The sequence below is a fragment of the Malaya genurostris genome, chromosome 1, assembly GCF_030247185.1.
Source record: "Malaya genurostris strain Urasoe2022 chromosome 1, Malgen_1.1, whole genome shotgun sequence".
Lineage (NCBI taxonomy): Eukaryota > Metazoa > Arthropoda > Insecta > Diptera > Culicidae > Malaya > Malaya genurostris.
Genome location: NC_080570.1, coordinates 92,975,151 through 92,994,820, shown reverse-complemented (window position 1 = coordinate 92,994,820; position 19,670 = coordinate 92,975,151). Strand labels below are relative to the sequence as shown.

Here is a 19,670-nt window from a genome sequence, read left to right as displayed (position 1 = left end):
CTAGTCGTATCGCACTGGCCATAAATGCGTCGAAAACGAAATACATGAGAGGAAGAGGCTCTAGAGAAGAAACACTACGCCTCCCACCACGAATATTGATAGACGGTGACGATATCCAGGTGGTTGACGCGTTCGTGTATTTGGGCTCACTGGTGACCGCCGATAATGACACCAGCAGAGAAATTCATAGATGTATTTTGGCAGGGAATCGTGCGTACTTTGGACTCAGAAAAACCCTCCGATCGAGAAAAGTACGCCACCGCACGAATTTGACCATCTACAAAACGCTCATTAGACCAGTTGTTCTCTATGGCCACGAGACCTGGCCTATGCTGGCAGAGGACCAACGCGCCCTCAGTGTTTTCGAAAGAAAGGTATTGTCACTTATACAATCATATCTCCGGAACCAAAAGTCACAGCCATTTGATCTTCGAACTTGATCATTAGCCCAACAGTAGCTTTCAAACGAGCTTAAACATGTTGAAATTAGTTTGGCCATCTCTGTGAAAATTGAGCGGTAAAATTATCTTCACGTACATACACACACAGACACTTTCCAATCACATCGAGCTGCATCGAATGGCATACAACACTATGGGTCTCCGAAGCTGCGCTCGAAAGTAACCTTTCTATAGAGAAATGCAAAAATAAAAGATAGAGCTTGAACTTCGTTAGAGCAACCCAACCACAACGGTGTCCCAGAAAGTACATTCAATTAATAATCGAATAAATTTGAAGAGAAAGCGAAACAGATTCAATATAAAAATTGGTTTCAAACATTGCTCTCATATAAACACATCATCTCATATAAATACTTCAATACCAAATCCAATCACTTTCAGTATTGATAATGATTATGCACTTTCAAGGTATACTTAGAGCGATATTTTTTTCTTCTTTTTCTGAAAACGACCCTCAAATTTTGTTAGTAGCTTCACTAGCAGGTTCGGATCTTCATTTGAGTCCTAAAGTTTTAAAAAAGGGTGACAAAAACTCGCTCTTGAGGCTCATTTTCTTCTAATCATCAACTCATCTCATGATTTAAGATGCAATCCGTAAAATGATGGTAAAGACGAAACTCATCACTGATATAAACAAACTCGCCCACATATACAAAGCGTCACTGAAACCAAATTGTGATGATAATGATGGTTCTTAGTTTTGAATTCATAGTAGCATGATGTATACGGTACACGATTGAATTTCATGTCTCAACCTAAACACAACTAACTACTGAACTGAATGCGATGTGCAGCATACGCGATCATGTGTGGAGAGTTGGATTGATTCATCGATTGCTTGCGAACTGTTTCGACGTTTGCAGGTGTTTCGCTACCGGCTTTGGTCATTTTTTAATCTTTAGAATGCAAGCACAAAAAATTGTGCGAACTGTTACGTTGTACCCACTTTGTAAAAACGCTGAGATCGGATTAAAAAGTATTGTCAGTTGATTTTTTTCTGACGGAGCATGAAGGACAATACTGCGCTCTGTGCGACGAAAAAAGTAATTATATCATCATACTTTACCTATCGCGAACAATCATGACCACAACTATAACCCTTTGTAACCTAGCGTATGATGTATCATACGCCAAAATATCTGTTATTCATGTTTGCATGTTTACTGTGGAACGTCCAAGCATAAAATTAAAAGAATACGGTTACATTTTTTTATCTATCCGAGAAGGTGTTGCATAAAAGTAGTTTTCTCCAATTATCCTTCTCAGTGGTTGTTTGTAGCATTCTCATATCAATTTTTGTCGACAGTTTGGATGTAATCTTACATCCCGGAAAAATTTAAATTAAGCTCTTTCTCGTTTAGTCATGTTTGGCATCGACGACAAGTGGTCGTTATATAGTTGCTACTATTATTTTTATTCTCTCCAAAATCAGCACCCTGGGAGTAATCACTATAAAAAGGTCGCTCTAGCATCCAACTCTAGTAATAGGTAGTTTCAGGACTGGCTTGCCATTTTCATTAGAGACGGTGATTTGAGCTAGATTGTTTATTGCAAATTAACGATGTATTCGATTAATTTCAGGAACATGATCAAGCGGTTAAATATGCTGTTGTATTATTTAAAAACACCCTTTTAGTGGGATAAAAGAGTTCCAAAATAATACGTTAGAAGTAAAATAGTGATGTAACTATGACTTTCTCGAAAGTGTCCATACATATTAGGGGAAAGTGTTGCATGTTTGTGCAACGATAGACTCCACAAGAATTGAATGATAAGACCTGTTTTAATCCACCTAGTGGTGTAATGATACCATTCTCATATTATTTATTTTCTCCTATTTATTACAACAGAAATTCCCCGGAATACTACAATTTAAAAAGTTCAGAAGCGAGTTTTACAGATTTCTTCTGCAAACTTCTACTACATTGATATACTACATTTGAACTCAACTTAGTGAAAATCTATGCAATCATATGTGAGAAAGTGAAATGAGCTCAATTTTATCAAAAATGTACCGGTTTTCGGACTTATATAAAATTCAACAAAACATTTATGGGACTATCAATGATCTATTTGGTTACAGACTCTTATGATCTGCAAACTAGAGAAATTCACTAGCCAATATAAAGGTAATTTGAGAAAAACAAATTCTTGAAATTGACATTTTTACACTAAGCACCTAACCCCGGAGCCAAAGGTCGGATTCGAATGAAAATTGGGATATTCTTATCTCAATCTTAATTCATTTAAGTTGAAACTAAGATGGTAAAGATCGGTTCAGCCATCTCTGTTTGGCCGTCTACTGACAATGGCTATCGATTGAAGTAGTTTTGGGGCAGTTTAGATTTTTTTTACGCAGCGACGAGCCAGCCTCCGACTGAAAGTCTCTTAAATAAATGAAGAAAACTAAAATAATTTTATTGCGTGTTCTGTTTCACCGCTTTCAGTGACGGTATAAATATTCTAACAATCTTCACCCTGTAATTCCGGAACTGGAAGCCGGATTCGGATGAAACTCTGAAATTCAATAGAGGACCACAAGACCTTTCATTTAAACCTAAAATCGCCAAAGCCATTGTTTAGGAAAGTGAGTGAGATTCATTTTGGAAGATATGGCCACTATTTCCGATACTTCCGGATTCGGAAACCGGGAACCAGGATAGCCGGATTCGGTTTGTTTGGCTGCTGTCTACTGATAATGATTTCCGTTTGGAGTAGTTTTGAGTTGAGAATTTGTTTACGTTTTTTTTTTGTTTCGCCGCTTCAAGCGAGGGTACAACATTTTTTTACACACTTTACCCTATAATTCCGGAAGTCGAATCCAGGTGAAATTCAGCTTTTGTTTGAACTTAAGCCTGTCAAAATCAGGTCTGCCACCTCCGATAAAACCTAGTGATATTATTTGACATTGTCAAACATTGCTCAATTCGACGAACTGAATCGATTTGCGCAAAGCAAAGCCTTGGTATTACGGTATTAGCGTGGTGTGTTTGATTTCGCACAAAGAAAACAAAAACCGATACAGGCTGATGCGTAGCAGACTTTCGGATGTGTCACAATAGATTAAAGTTTATTTGAGAAGAACATCAACGCTTTGTCATGTATAGGGCATTTTTGCATGATTATAATGATATTAATAATGGTAGAAATAATAAAAATCCAATCACAAAGTATATTTTATGTTGCTGGTTGAAAAGTATTACCTTATATAGTATGAACTTAGCTTAGTTTTTCTAGCCTCCCGTGAGTTTCCCGTGATTGATCAGAAACCAGTTGAAATTGCATATTGAATAAAATGCATGATACTTCGGGAGTCGTAGATCATACTCAACGTACAACTTAAACTGACTTAGAACATGTACTGATCAATAACGTAGATGGCCACGTCCATGCAGTTCAATATGAGAAGGGAAGGAATATTACTTCAACAATTGTTGCTACTAGTGACCGAGGAATTCTCTACATCAACACAAATGTCACAGGAAAAGAGTGGTGTTAGTGGGGCGAGGAAATCATCAGAATTTTATCTTGGTAGAAAAATTGATTTACTTATTACTTATAATATTATCATGTGTTTATTGCTCTAGGTAGCCGACCACCGAGAATACGTTGCAATTTTATCGCGTTTTGTATTAATATGTGCTTCCTACTAAAATACGAAATTTCTTCCGAAAATCGTAAAACTCCGGACAGTCGGCTGTCGGGAGATTCGTTATCAATTCATATATTTCATTCGTTGTGTTCTGCTTTTTGTAATGAATAGCCGTAATACTGGCAAGATATCACTCAATTGTCATCAATCTAAAAACAACGTCTTATGCGATACGAAGTTATGTCGATATCTACTCTCTAACAAAAAAAAAAGAATTTAAAAAAATACCAAATGGATCCTCCTCGCAGTCTAACTATATTTACAATGGAATGGTTGCAAAATAATATCGGCACTATTATGAACTTCATGCACGCATCTTAAACTTAGCATTTAACCCGAAGAAAAATACATCAAACATTCCCCGAAAAATCGACAGAGTTTAGTCTAGCCCCAATTTAGTGAAGAGCAATATAACAAGACTGTAAACAAGAAAAAACATCTTTGAGGATCTCCTCTCTCATTCGCATTATTGTAAACAATATTACCATATATATCCGATGTATCTGCTGCCCATCAGTCGGTGTCGGTTTTCGTTTTCTTTACCGCGTGTACGAAATCGAACACAGTACGCTTCGTTTGTAAAGGTGGTGTTATGTTTTCATCTTCCGTACCAGCGCATTTCTATGTGCGTTTTATATGAAGGATTGAAATTTTTGACGCTCCCCAAGTAGCACGTTGAGTAGCTGTCCTGTGCGACTTATCAAGTTAGTTTATTTTACTATACTGGTGATTGTTATGTTCTTGAAAAAGCGTAATTTTTCTTTGTTATGTAACATATCTTTGAGTTCTTCCTTTGTTACGGATATCAACTGTGTAACTCATCTTATATTATGACCAAATTCATATGTTCGACAATAAGTAATATTTGATAGAGAGAAATTGGATATGCAACTATATGAGTTACATTTGAATACATGTTTTACGAAAGCGCATACAAATATGGATAATCAAACGTGAAACTAAAATAATAACCAAAAACAAGTTTATTTAAAAAATATATTCTCGCAAAAAGAATCAATTTCGAAACTTATCAAAACACATTCTTATGTAGTGTCGTCTGCTTGATTTATAACGATAGTAAAACTGATACAAAATACATCGCATGCATCGATCATATAACAAATGCAATAATAAATTTTATGAAAAAACATTTTTGAGCTCAAGGAAATTACTACGTCATGTAAACAAGATTTGAATTGATTTTTACAAAATCATAACAAACATAATTTCAGTTATCGGCAAATCAATATTGTGATTTTACTAAAGAGATGACTATTAGTACAATAGCCCTAGATGTTTATTCAAGAGATTAATACTTTTTCAACCAATTATTTATTCACTAAACAAGTGCAGGTTTCAATGATTTTTAAATTAGTATTTTTTTAAGTAAACCACGAGCTTGAATATGAGGTCTGTGAAAGAACAATTTTCACCAAAATAAAATTTTAACTTCTTTCTATGTGGCAACTGCGCTTTTTTACATTGAAACTTTTGTTAATGCAAAAAGTGCCCTACATTTTTCAAGATCGATCGATGCAAATAAGAACAAAAAATTGGATGAAAATATTGAATTTGAAAGAATTGTGTTTATTTTTTTTTCATTCCTAGGGATATTATAACTATAAAAAGGGCGTTTCAAGTTTTTGATGAAAATAGTCATTTAGGAACCAGAACATGTTTCTACAGAACAAAAGAAATAAATAATGATCCTTTGTTTAATTTCTGCCATTTAAACAAGTCAAGCGTAATTCTAAACATATGAAAACGGAGTTATTTTAAATGAAAGTTACAATTTAATATACTATACTATCAGTTATTATAAAAATTATATTTATTGTAACACTTAACATGTGAATGAGTTTCGACGTCTTGCCGACTTCCGACATTCACGACTTCCGAGATTCCTCATATAATTATTCAGCAGTTATGGTTGAATGTTTATTTAGTTTCATCAAGCTTCATCAATGTCAAACATGAATTCAAATTTATGAAGACTGTGAGGCAACTCTATTTGACATAAATACTGTTCTTGTACTGTAAGGCAACCCTATTTGACATAAATACTGTTTTCTGGATTTGAATTTTTTCTTATAAAAACAGCGTGAAAAAATACTTGAAGTTGCTTAGCTCTTTGTTTCTCTGTAAAAAATTATTTGGCTTTTCTGTTTCTATGTAAAATATTTTAAACGGATGAATTGTTGCCTGACCTTAACTCCAAAAGTGGCTCTGAACAGCATCTAGGAGTGACAAAGAAAAACTTTAAGTGAGATTACGTTTATCGAAATTGGCTGGCATGATTTTTCCAGATCATAAGTAGTTTGGAAAAGGTCTGGCTGGACCCATCTGCCAGGTGGATGGTTAGGGTGATATTCAAACCAGCCTTACGCTTCAAAGCTCTCAGTTAAATTTAACAATACTTTGGTACATTCCGTAGAAGAAAAAGGTTTAAAACACTTTGGAAAAAACATATTTTACTCATTTAGGGGTTTTGGTACCTCATGGTGTGGTGTGAATAGATGTATGAAAAATACGCATTGCTGGGGTTTTTGTTAGGAAAGTATTGATATTATTGGTCGCTAATATTATGATGAGAACATAATACTAGCGACCAAAAAACTACTAAGAACTTGAAACTTCAATTGCAACGAAAATAAAACCGCCATAATAATTGATTGAAATAGTGGTTTGAGCTAAAGTGCGCGACTAGTTGCCTTTATTTTACGGTGCACCTGGGTGTGACGAAATAGCAAGGTTTTTTTAATATTGTGGAATTATTTTCTTTTAAAGCGATTTTTTACTTGTCTTAACGACGCAAATCAACAAAAGACCGAGTTTTTGTCCAAATATCTCGAGAACTACTGCTACTTCTGCCTTAGTTCTCAATTTTTTTCTCCTCACAAAAAGGAATTAAGAAAAAACAGACCGGTGACTTAGAAATTATAAATTAAAAAAGTCATTTTGAGATATTATTTTTTCGATCCTGATCGAAAATTTTTGTTTCGTGAAAATACTGTATATGTCTTTTCCCGTTTTATATTGTCATAGTTTCTAACAACACAGAAATAATAGCAATTAATTTTAGTTATTAGTTTTCAGATAAATTCAGATCTTTCTAAGCATCTGATAATTGAATAAATCGAATTCCACTATCGATTCACGGGTGTACGTTATTTGGCATAATTTTTTTCGGCGTAAGCTTGTTTGGCATAACATTCATTTGGAATAAAATAAAGTGTTTCATTTGACATAATTCTATATGAGGCCATTAGTCATCTCAGCTCCATCGCTCATCTTATATATGCACAATAAAATAAGTGAAGTGAATTTCCACTAGGCTATCAATGTAGCACATAAGCTAAGTCCGCGCACAAACCATCCTTGTTTGCCTTGTCGAGTTGAATCGACTATCAGAATAAATAAATTCATGCCAAACGAATATATGCCAAACAAATTTATGTCAAATAACGCACAGACCAATTTGCTTCTACTAGAGTACATTCCTCGCAAATTGCAATGGAAACTTATTTTTTCCTTCTATCTATCCGAATATTGTGTCGGTGTTGGGTTTGCCCACTTTCCATTGGCCAAGAATATCATTTTCGTGTTTCATCTGTGTCTCTGACAGTGACTTCGAGCGAAATAATGACACAGTAAACGACTTCCGTTTGTCTATCTTCGCCACCTATTAGAATGTGCTACAGCAGAACAAGAAAAGTTTTTTCTTTGACTTAACACCTTTCTGACATCTTATTTAACTTCAATGTGGTTGATTAAAATAGTAATTATGTATATTTATTTGTTAGCTGTTTCGAAATATCATACTTTCCATGTTCTGCCCAATCATGATCGTAAATCAGAAGTAAAATATTACAGGAGAAGAGGGGCTGAAGCATGGAGTTCAATGTTTTTTTTTCAATTTTTATATGAGATATTTTCTGCATATAAAAATGTGCACTGTTTCTAGTGATTAATAATCTGACTAAATTGTCCTAAATGTTCGTCACGATCAAAAAAAAATTACCTCGCTTTACCCCATGTAGAGAACAAAGCGCGATACTTAACAAAATCTCATGATAATACAGTTAAAATTACCAAATATTTATGAAGCCATTAATCCATGAACAATTGATGAATAGAAAATTATTTATATTATTTTTTCCAAAGTTAAAAAATTTCGATGTAATCGAGTAGAAAATTTAGATTTGCAAATCATTCTATCGAAAATTAAAGTATTAAAAAAACAATCACAATGAATAAAAGTAAATTAAATTATTTTTTGCGCATCAAAATTGACTTGCTGTTGGTTCTAGTAAGTGCTTCTAAAATGAGAAGTTTATCGTAAAATTGATTGAAATATTTCATGAACAGTACCAACATTACTGACACGTCAGAGGTGTTGTAAGTGTAAGGGATGTTGTAAGTATCCCAAACAAGGGAGAGTTTTTGTGATCATAGGTTGTCAGTTTTAGTACAGTAAAATTTCATTCAATTCAATTGAAACCGAATGTGAAACACACTGACGATATCTCTACTGCGGCAAATTTCACACACAACGATCGCTGACGTAACGAACTGGCAGCATTCAGTTCTTCAATCGTTTCTCTTCAAATCAAAGCTCAGTTTAACCACCGTCAGTCGATCTCTTGAAGTAACAAAATATCTCTTTCAATAGTGTGAGAGCGGCCTTCAAATGAGGTTTATGTAAACATTCGAATTGGTTCACGATAATAGATGAAAGACAAACCAGGTAGCTGAAATATCAATTACAGATAACACATAAATTAATAGTTTCCTCCCTCAATTTTCATTTTTGATACTTTACTCCATTTATAATTCTATTCATTCGAACTTGTTCACTACCAAGAGCGAAGACAATGAAGCAGCTAGACTACTTGGCACTTGAAACTGAGCAAACAAAATTTTAAATGACTAGGCACGATTATTCAACTGACGATGAATTATGGGAGCTTCACTTGAAAATGACAGCAAAAGTCATATGAATTTGTATCGATATGCTGACAGTTAGCGGCCATAAATTTAATTTTCATCTGATATCATTCGATTGAAAATGAAATTTTACCGCACTGGTCAGTTTGTCACAAGGGAATTTTTAGGAGGCAGATGTGTAGTCAACATTACTAACAAAAGGTGGGGTCTGCAGCAATTATTTTAGAATTTAGCGAAAATCGATACAGGTTACCATGATGAATTTTCAAGTTCATTTAAATTTGTGGCAAACAATTCCAGATCCGGAAGTATAATTATATAAGGGTACGGCACTTGTATTACTATACCTGACAAACCGTACTTCCATTTATCCAAATTTCCTTGGAGAAGCTTAAATTGATTAAAATTTTGAGCACGTTTGAAGTATAAAATTGGGGTATTTGATAAGTGAAAATGACTCATGATGAACACTTTCGATTGCGGAGATAATACCGTATGAAAAGTGGTGTATCTAGGGGAGCGAGGGAGGTGGCAAAAGGGGGCACTCACCCCGGGCTCAACGTTTTTAAAGGGACGGCAAACCAATCATTGGGATTTTTTTGCTCAACAAGTCATCTTTCCAGAGATGGAATTCAGTTTTTTTTTTGGTTCACTAAACCAACGATGGGGGCTACAAATCTTATTTTGCCCCGGGCGCCAAATTTTCTCGGCACGCCACTGCGTATGAGTGACATTATCGAAAATCCGAACCGATTTGGGTAAACTTTGCAACATTTGCAAACAACAACGTGGTTACCGATCAGGTTTAAATTAATTATGGTGGACATTTCATTTTTTTCTGGAGATACAATTGAAAAAAAGATGTAACCGACAAAACGCAGAATTTTCCCAGAGATTTCTCATCCCAATCTAACAAATTTGAACTTATTTGAAAACTATAATACTGTCAAAGAGCACGCTAAAATCTTAAAAATTGCGTAACCGACAGGCGTCTGACGGAATGATGGCTCAGCCGATTCGGGGACTTTAAGCTCGTTGGGAAGATACTTTAGAAGCAAAAAAATATCGATGAACAGTTTGCAACTAAAATTGTTAAAAAGTTTGGATGCGAACTGATCGGGAAAAAATTGCGGAAACATAATTTATTAGTTGGACTCGGATGTAAATTGGCTAAGTGGCTAAAGTGGATTTCGTTAAAATAAAAGCGAAAAAAGGCAACCCTGTGAACGCAAGTAAGGTGAAGGATTACTTCAAGCACAATTCGAACCTTTTTATTCAGGACCAGATCAAAACAGTCAATTAGCCCGTCTGTTTTAACCAACAGGTAATGAAGTGGGCCGGTCTTCATATCTTCAAAATAACTCAGGGGTCTAACCGAACCAATAAACAGAATACAATGTGGAAATTCAGCACCATCGTAATGGACGACGAGACGGACATTAATGCGGACAACAAGCAGATCCTTAGACTGGAGTTTTTCGTTCGCAAGTTCCATCACGATATTCGAAGATCAAGTGTGCAAGTGTTCAGCAAAATTTAATGGGTAGTGTGAAATCCAAGGATCCTAGGAGATGAGGTTGAATGAGCGAACTTTGCGAATGCAATGCTAGTATGTGTTTATTTATTTCCTGAAAGTTTAAAAAATATCCTGCTAAAATGATTATTGGTGATCATTTCAGTCTGTTGCACACGATAATCTCCCATGAACTTTAGCTAATGCACTTCAATCGAAGTGAAGTGAACATTTTGAAAATTTTACGTTTAATGATCACGTACAAATTCGCTGGACACATTCAAAACGGCATGATGGTAATGCAAACCTAACGCAATGTCGTGTCTTCGGTATGGTACAAAACATTGGCATATGGACATACGCTGTTTGAATTGTTGTAATTCGCATTCAACAAACTTCCGTCAAATTAATGAAACCACTGATAAATGTGATAATACTGTAATAGAAATCATAAATTCAATCTGTTGGCCATGTTCTGTCCGACAGAAAAATTTAAACACACCTTCGCTTCGACAACAACGAGCCAATTCAACAGCCTTGAATTGGTAACCCGAGTAGAGTGTGAGATTAAAAAGAAAACTCAATTTGATATTGTGCTGTTCGTATATATCGATTACTTAATTTGCTATCGTTTTGGTCGTTTTAACGGTTAAAAAATCAAAATAGAAAGCAAAAAAAATGCTGTGTGACATCAAACTGGAAACTAGTTTTGCTCTCAGTGAAAGCCAATTGAAAACTTAATATGATGAAGATTTTCTCGAAATGACACCTCACGAGCATAATCTAAAAATAGAACAGCCATAAAAGGTCCGGTATAGTATAAATTTAGGCGATATTACTCGCAAGCAAGAAAAAAGATTTTATCTAATCTCCATATCAGTCGCAAGCAAGAAAAAAGATTTCATGCAATCTCCACACTACCGCGGAGAGAATCCGGTTTCGAACTTAGGTGATTTAAAATGCGAACGTTTCGCGATTGCTATGGACTGTAAGTGCTAGCTATCAGGAGACGGAAAATGTTCGGTTATATGACAAGCAGTGTTGTTTCATCCCGCATCCACCGTGAATAGCAGTGTGGCTATTTGAGCACAGTATAAAAATGTCCTCTTTGTCCTTCTCATATCCAAAGATGTAGCATTCAAACATTATAACATTAAATTGAGTTATCTACATGATCTCGAACAACTCGCACATGTAATAACTTTGAAATACGAATTTAGAGGCTCTGAAGACCGAACGTTTTACAGTGAAGTCTTCTACAACACAGGGAACGTGAATTAGGAATCCGGCAAAGAGGTATCCCAGATCATTTGTTTTTTCGACTAATTGGGACAATGAACGATTACCTCGCTTCTGACCACATATAGAACCAGAATCTCTTCAGTAAATTTTTAGTTCTGGTGTAGACTTATAATTTACAATCATTTGATGCAGAATTAGTCATGTGACTCAAAATTATAAAGATTTAGTTAGACGGTTTCTTTAGAAAAGTGTATTAAATTTCCAAGATCTATTAGATGATTGATAAAACACTTCTCATAATATCTAGCGTTAGTAAGTATATGAAGTTCTAAGCATTTATAACTAGTAGTGAGAATTGTTTTGAAGAGTGTCTTCGACATAGTTTGTGGACTACTTAGGAATATACAAATTAAACATATAGTTTCTTGGTGGCTCCTCTAAGTAACTAAAATATTATTAAGAATTAGCTCTAGGTTATGAAATCTGAGACATTCAATGTTCGATGTTTGAACTTCGTAAACAATGAATTTTTCCATACTTTTGGATATAAAGTTAAGGATATTTTCAGAACGGAACGATTTCTGGATGCACTGAAAATAATGGTCTAAGAACTTTGGAATGAACTTCGCGACGTCGTATGATTAGAAATATCGTAACATTTTTTTTAACTAAGCGCAAAAATTGTTACAGGATCGGATACTTAACGTATCTAGAAGGAAATCGATGACGTCAAATATAGTTCTCATATCAAATTCTGAAATAAGCTCGCAGACTCGGCAGACGATCAGCGAGATAGGAATGCCAAAGCCACTATTCAGATAGATCTGCTTCAGACAAACCTGGTACCGATGATCGCCAATTTATCTGATGCCTCCCAGACGTGTGGTTTGACATCAATATTCTCGTGGTTAAAAAGAAAGAGCATTATTTGCGTAAAAGTTGGAAAAATGTTGAAAAAAAATCGTTTCTTCGCGGTTGTGGTTGCAGTCAACTGCAGGATCTCGGCAGAATGTCAAAGAATTTTTGTAAAAGGCAACAAAGGATTGAAGGAATAATTCTTCAATTGAAACTCAACTTAGTATTCTTGTGTCGCCATTTGAAATTTGCTCAATTTCAATGGATTCACTAAGTTGTTGATTTTAATATTTCCATTTTTTGAGTTTCACAAAACTTTTGCCTTTAAAAAGCAAAATGATAACATAATGTGATATTAATTGAAAATTTGATGAGTCGATATCATATTAGGATTTCAATCTGATTAAACTTATAAAACCGATACACTGAAGGATAGTGCAAGGATGCAAATAGCATTCCGAAATACGTATCTGTATTACAACCGTTTGCGCACGACTTTGCACGCATGAATTACCATTGTATAAAAGCTCGAAAGCAAAAGCCCATAAGGGATTACTGGGCTGCTCGAAGCGCCCCTACAGGAGATTACTACTTCATGTTCGGCACGACAGTAAAGATGTTGCACTTCGGTGTTCTGTCAGCAGCAGAAACTTTATGTCTGCCTAGCGGTTTATGTTGAATTGCTAGGTTACATAACAGTTCAACAGAAACTGTTATGTACTGACGAGTCAAAGACGTAACATAAAGTATATAAAATAAGCAATGCATGCTGCTGAATCGAGAGTAGTCCATAATGTTCCTGGGGGTAACTATTATGAAATAACCAATATATAAAATATGCATTAGCACTGCCAAACATGCTTAAGATCCTACGAAAAGGTAGTGTTAGTGATAAAACTTTTGTTTATAGAAATTCTAAATGCTAAAAAAGGAAAGGGGAAGTTTTAACCAGTAGGCGCCCTTAAGGATACTTTCCCTTACACAGAAGAAATTATTGTATGATACTAACCTTATGATCAAAAAAGAACCGGAACTTTCATTTTAAAATTCCCGCGCTTGTCCAATCAGTAAACTTTTATTCTCTCAACGTTGGCATCATTTTTATACACATTCTGTCAAATTTTGACGCATATCGTACGATTAGTTTTTGTTTGGAGTCTATACAAAGAAGTTGAAAATTTTTCGTGTGGCGATTTTTATAATGGACGAAAATTTAGAACAACGTGCGTGCATCCAATTTTGGGTTACAAATGGATTTAAGTGTTCCGAAACGTTGAAAATGTTAGAAAAGGCCTTTGGTGAATCGTGTCTAGGAAAAACACAGGCATACGAGTGGTATAAATGCTTCAAAGGTGGTTGCACAAGCTTGGATCATGATGAGATCTCTGGCCGCCCAACAACATCTGTTACTGAAGAAAACATTGAATCGGCGAAGCAAATCGTGTTGCAAAATCGTTCTGTACCGATTAGAGAGATTGCTGTGTTGTTGGGCATCTCTTATGGATCAGCCGAACACATTTTAACTGATGTTTTGGGTTTGAAACGCGTCGCTTCTCGGCTGGTGCCAAAAAAACTGAATTTCATTTAAAAACAGCGTCGTGTTGATGTGACCAAAGAGATGATTTCCAACGCAGATAGTACGATATGCGTCAAAATTTTACAGAATGCGTATAAAAGTGTTGCCAACGTTGAGAGAATAAAAGTTTACCGATTGGAGAAGCGCGGGAATTCTAAAATGAAAATTCCGGTTTTTGTCGTGAATACGACTTACTTTACTACGGGGTGCCTTTTCAAAATTTACCCTCTGAGAGAGTGATAAGTTTTTGATCGTGAATATCTATTGTTGTATCTAATGAATCAACATAATTCTTGCGACATGCCATCGGAAATATGATCACAATTTTAAAATAAAATTTTCAGTTCTGTGACATATTCTCAAATAGTTCCAAATTAAACTTTTCTGAAATGTTTGGTATAAACGAGTATCAAAGAGGATAATTCATAAGGCGCGTTTGCCTTTCTCGTATTTTTAAGCTCATAGCTCAGTGATCTGTGAAAGGATTTAGATAATCTAACTACCAATTGATTCGAATTTTTTCAATTTAAACGTGTATAGCAAAAGCATTGAAATATTTCAATAGTACACTATTGAAAAACCTGTCTCATTTGCTCCATGTCAACACCAGCCAATCAGAACGCGTTCTAAGGAAGAGAACAAAATATCTGCTGCTGTACAACAAATCGTCCGGGAAAAATGTTCCGAAAAGTGGTGAATATCGCAGTGATTTCCTCAATTTGGTCCTTGTGAATGCTAGAAACGAATCCCTACAGCATATTGATAGTTTCTTTCAATAAATTATGCAAATCCGAAATGAAATAATCAACAATAAAATTCTGTATGCGGCTATTTTTATAGCCGTTAGGACCGCCCATTAGTGAAAAAGCTACAAACGAAATCACATAAAAGGAAATCTCTTAACAAAAATTCAATCAGTTTGGATTGTATCGCCACTGCGAGCAGATGTGTTTTGTGTCGTCTGCCTGCTTTCGACAAGAGCGATTACGTCACAGCTGCCAGCAGCGATGTCAGATCTACGGAAATCTCCGTAGATCTACGGATTCGAACATTTTCTACGGATCTACGGATCCGTAGACAAAATCTACGGGAATTGGATTTTTTCTATGGAAATTAAAATTTATCAACGGAGAACTACGGAAAAAAGTTTTGTCTGGCGAGCAAAAAAAAAAAAAGCTTTTTCACCGTGAGCGCTTCCGAGAAAAATTCCAATCTACGGAAATGACACTACTACTATCTGGCATCGCTGGCTGCCAGTCATTAGCATTGGGAAAAAAACAACGGTGGAGAGCATTGCACAATATCAGCCGTTCTAATGGCTCTAAAAGTTTTCTAAAGAACTATTAGGATTTGTTGTTTGCAAATCGTAGGGGAATATCCTCAGTTTACTGCAAATCAAGAACAGTTTGCTTAGATTTGTGCACTTTTCGCCGTGTGAAATTCACAGTAATCGAGATCAAGTGAAACTTTCTTTGTTTTTGCGAAAAATGTGAAAAAGGGGAATGCGTGCATAATTCATACAATTGATATTCGGAAGTGTTAAGGAACATGTCAGTTGTTTTCGTATTCACGACATCCAGTTATGTCTCTGACAGTACCCACCCGCCTTTTTTTTATCATAAGGTATATGAGCTTTGAAAATGATCAGCAGCAACGGCTCTATTGAAAAATGAATATCTCCCAAAAATCTAACTTCTTTCGGATCGAAATATTTTGAAGACAGTTCAATGAAATGTGACTTACCTGAAACTGCAGCAAATATAATGAAACTAACGCTGTGTAGCAGCCTCATCTCATCTCCCAGCGAAACAAAAGCGGCTTTTCGCGACGGGAAGCTGGATGATCTACTAAGTTCTTTTGCTACAAGTAATCGTTTTCTTCGTTGGTAACTATCCAACCGCGATGACAATCACCTTCCCCACCAACCACTCCCACCACCACCACCACCACCGTCGTCAAAATGTTGTATGGCGACAATCTTGACAATATTGTCGTGTCACCGTTTGACGAGATTTATTAACGATGATTTCAATAACGACGTGGTGGTTCACAGTTTAGACTATCGCGTTGTGGCTTTTATGTTTTTCGTTGATTCCGTACACCGTATTAATCCGCCTCCGGCTGCAGCATTGATTATTGCCGTTCCGTTGAGTGAAAAAAAAACAATTTCCGGTCAAGAAACGGTCATGTTTTCCTGCAAAATCGAAAATGGAGAAAACGAGAAATGTGAAATCTTGAATAATAAAGATTCAAACCATTGCGAGTAAAAGTTTCGTTTTAGTAGACAACGGTTCGAATTAAAATTTAGTTGCAGCATAAAATTTTCGCTTTTCTTAATGGGTATTAGGAGCATGAACCAGTAATTGAATCTATTGAAAATTTCAAGTGATACATCTGCGTAATAAGTAAAGTATTCAGGGGAAATTAATTTTAAGTGAAAGCATCTTAAAATTCGAGTTACTCACAGCTTGAATACATAAGCTAACTCTCACGAATATTTCCATAAATTTTGTTTTGGAATGAAAATTCTTTGACATGCATTAAATGTAAATAGACACTCTATGATAATTGCCGATCACTAGGAGTACGAAGCGGTGCCTAAGTGGTGCTCTTAAAAAAGTCTAATTCAAATGTGTATCAAATAACTTATAGTAAAGTCATTGATCGAAACAGTTATTTAGAGTGAACTGTGACAAGTATGTGTCGATTAGTGGAAAGTGTTATTTGTTAGATAATACTGATTCGCGAAACTAAAAAATATTCAAATGACGGACCGATCAACCGATCGAAGCGCCATCTACATTTCATTGTCGGTATTATCAGATTTAGGTTATCAGATTTATATGGAATGTGTGAAAATTTACAAGTCAATCGCATGATTCAAACTGTAAATAAAAATTGGTTGCACCCATCTGCTCGTGTTTGTTTTATTTTATTTTTTCAGTAGTGGTGTGTCATCTCGCGTTGTTTAAAGCAATGCGAATAGGAGAAGCAAGGTTCTTTTTCCAACCAAAAATTCACGCGCTGCAACTGAGTGAACTTTTAACACAGAGAACAGACATTCAAGTTAGTTGAAACTATTCTGAAAAAGCTGTGTAAAGCATACAAGTGGAAGTTCGTTGAGAATCACCATTGAGTACAATTTGGCATGCATGAATTACCGTTGTATACAAGTCAAACGCAAGAACCCATAAGCGCTCAAAGCGCCTCTATAGGCGAATTGCTACTTGGTGATTACTTTTTCCAAACAACCGTTAAATTTCTTACACACTTTGAAATCTCTACTTGAATGTCTCTCTGTGCTTTTAAGCAGCTTCTGTGGATTCATTTTTCTTTCGTGGTTTTGGTTTCATTTTGGAGTTTTATGGACTATCATGGTTTCGTTAAAAGATGGCAGTCATTTTTTTTGTTGATATTTATATTATTTGCATAACACCATAAAACTAACAAAGAGATATTTTTCGTTTTCTAATTCTATTTTTCGAATATTTAGTACGGCTCTCATAGTTTGTAGATGACATTAAAGGAACTGTAAATTAAATTTTCTTTTTTTTTCAAATGCTATGTTTAATTACGGTTGCATATATTTTTTCGGTTTTATGGCTTGTAAACAATGGGTACTATATGATTGCTATGCAATAACTGTGATAACCGAATGTGGAACCGAGAACCGAGTGTTATACATTTGAATCAGATCGTCGAGATCACAAAAGGCATGTGTGTGTATGTGCGTATGTGACTTAGATTCAAATGAAAGGCCTAATTGAATTTTCGTCACAGTCGCTCTGCTGGTTCCAGAACTACAGGATAAAAGGTGTAAAAAATGAAGAAAATATGCTCTCGCTTTTTTCCAAAAATGACTACACTGATTTTCTCACACTTAGATTCAAAGGAAAAGTCTTGCAATGTTAAGGAAGATTTTTGAAGTTCATCCGGAGCCGACTTCCGGTTCCGAATTTACGGGGTGATGAGAAAAATTTATTTCAATTGTTCAAGTGTTTTTTTATTAATGAAGATGAAAATACAAGCAAATTTCTTGAAACTAATGAATACATTTTTATAAATCAATTTTTAAAACCATTACTCATAGACTGTTTTTAAACCATAGAGCGCCCTCTCGTAAATGTCTGGGCTTTGATTTTGCTCATCTGGCATTTCATAACCCTAATCGATCCCATTTTCTGCATCCCCCTGAAAACCCATTACCTGGTATAGTACGGTCCTCCAAAAGTCCAGTTACTGAAGTTACTGAGTAGGATGTCATTTTCTCGTTCATTTCTCCAAACCCGAAACAGCGACAACCAAAAAAAAGCATCATGTGTCAGGTCAAGAAAAAAATCCCAGTCAACTTCAGAGAGCGGCAACCCGAAACGGTAGCAACATCAAATATATAAAGAAAGGGAACTAGAACCGGAGCTAACCACCCACAAATGAGAAAACTTAACCAAGCAGCCTTTTCCCTTACCGACCCGACTCAAGATACGCAATGCTGGAAATTCAATTTCACATCAGAAGATGATGACTTTTTACTTTTCCTATTTCTCAGACTGGCGATCCTTGTCTTTGAAGAAGTTTTCCCAACTGAGTGGCTGGTGTTCATTCTGCTCTTTTATTTTTCTAACTTGTACATAATGGCACTGTGTCGTGGTGAACCTAAGCATTCATTCTTTGCTGGAACCACTTATGTGCAAATTTTCTTGCTTAGCTTGAAAGAGCTGTGGAGCCAATAAATTAGGTCAAAAGAACGCACGTTAACCGCATAAGTAAAGAGAGAAATGTCACAGTACAAAAAACGTAAAAACTTACATTAAAGTAACCAAGTTGAAAATCTTTCTTCTGTTGAGTATTTTTTGTTTTCGCAGCAGCAATCCGAAAATCATTAATAACACTAATTTGTCACTTGAGAGTGTAGTAGAATAATTTTACTAGAATAATATTTTAACATCATTCAAATTAAATGGTGGCTAAACATTATCCTAGTAATGACGCTAGTTTGCGAATAAAACTCGGAAACGAAACTTATTTTGGTTTATGGGGTTTCGTCTTCTTTTCGCCTTTAATAATGTTCGCGATGTTGGTCATTAGAGTCTTGTACATTGCTTCTAATTGATGATGGATGTTGACTCTTGATGCCTTTTGGTCAGTCACAAGTATATTGTCCATCGATTTTCGCAGATGATTAACGGTTTTCATAGGTATCTTGTACCTTATGATAAAAAAAGAACCGGAATTTTCATTTTAAAATTCCCGCGCTTGTCCAATCGGTAAACTTTTATTCTCTCAACGTTGCAAAACTTTTATACACATTCTGTCAAATTTTGACGCATATCGTACGATTAGTTTTTGTATGGCGTCTATACAAAGAAGTTGAAAAATTGTCGTGTGGCGATTTTTATAATGGATGAAAATTTAGAACAACGTGCG

General features: G+C 35.5%; 1 protein-coding gene across 5 annotated transcripts in view; it reads right to left on the bottom strand.

The window, feature by feature from the left end:
- LOC131440743 (acetylcholine receptor subunit alpha-like) overlaps positions 1–19,670 on the bottom strand; it is a 266,618-nt gene that overhangs the window by 143,125 nt on the left and 103,823 nt on the right. For all 5 annotated transcript variants that reach the window (XM_058612276.1, XM_058612278.1, XM_058612277.1 and 2 more), the window contains one exon: positions 15,990–16,440. In XM_058612276.1, the coding sequence (XP_058468259.1) occupies positions 15,990–16,038 (49 nt within the window). In that variant the 5' untranslated portion in view covers positions 16,039–16,440. The remainder of the gene's footprint in view (positions 1–15,989; positions 16,441–19,670) is intronic.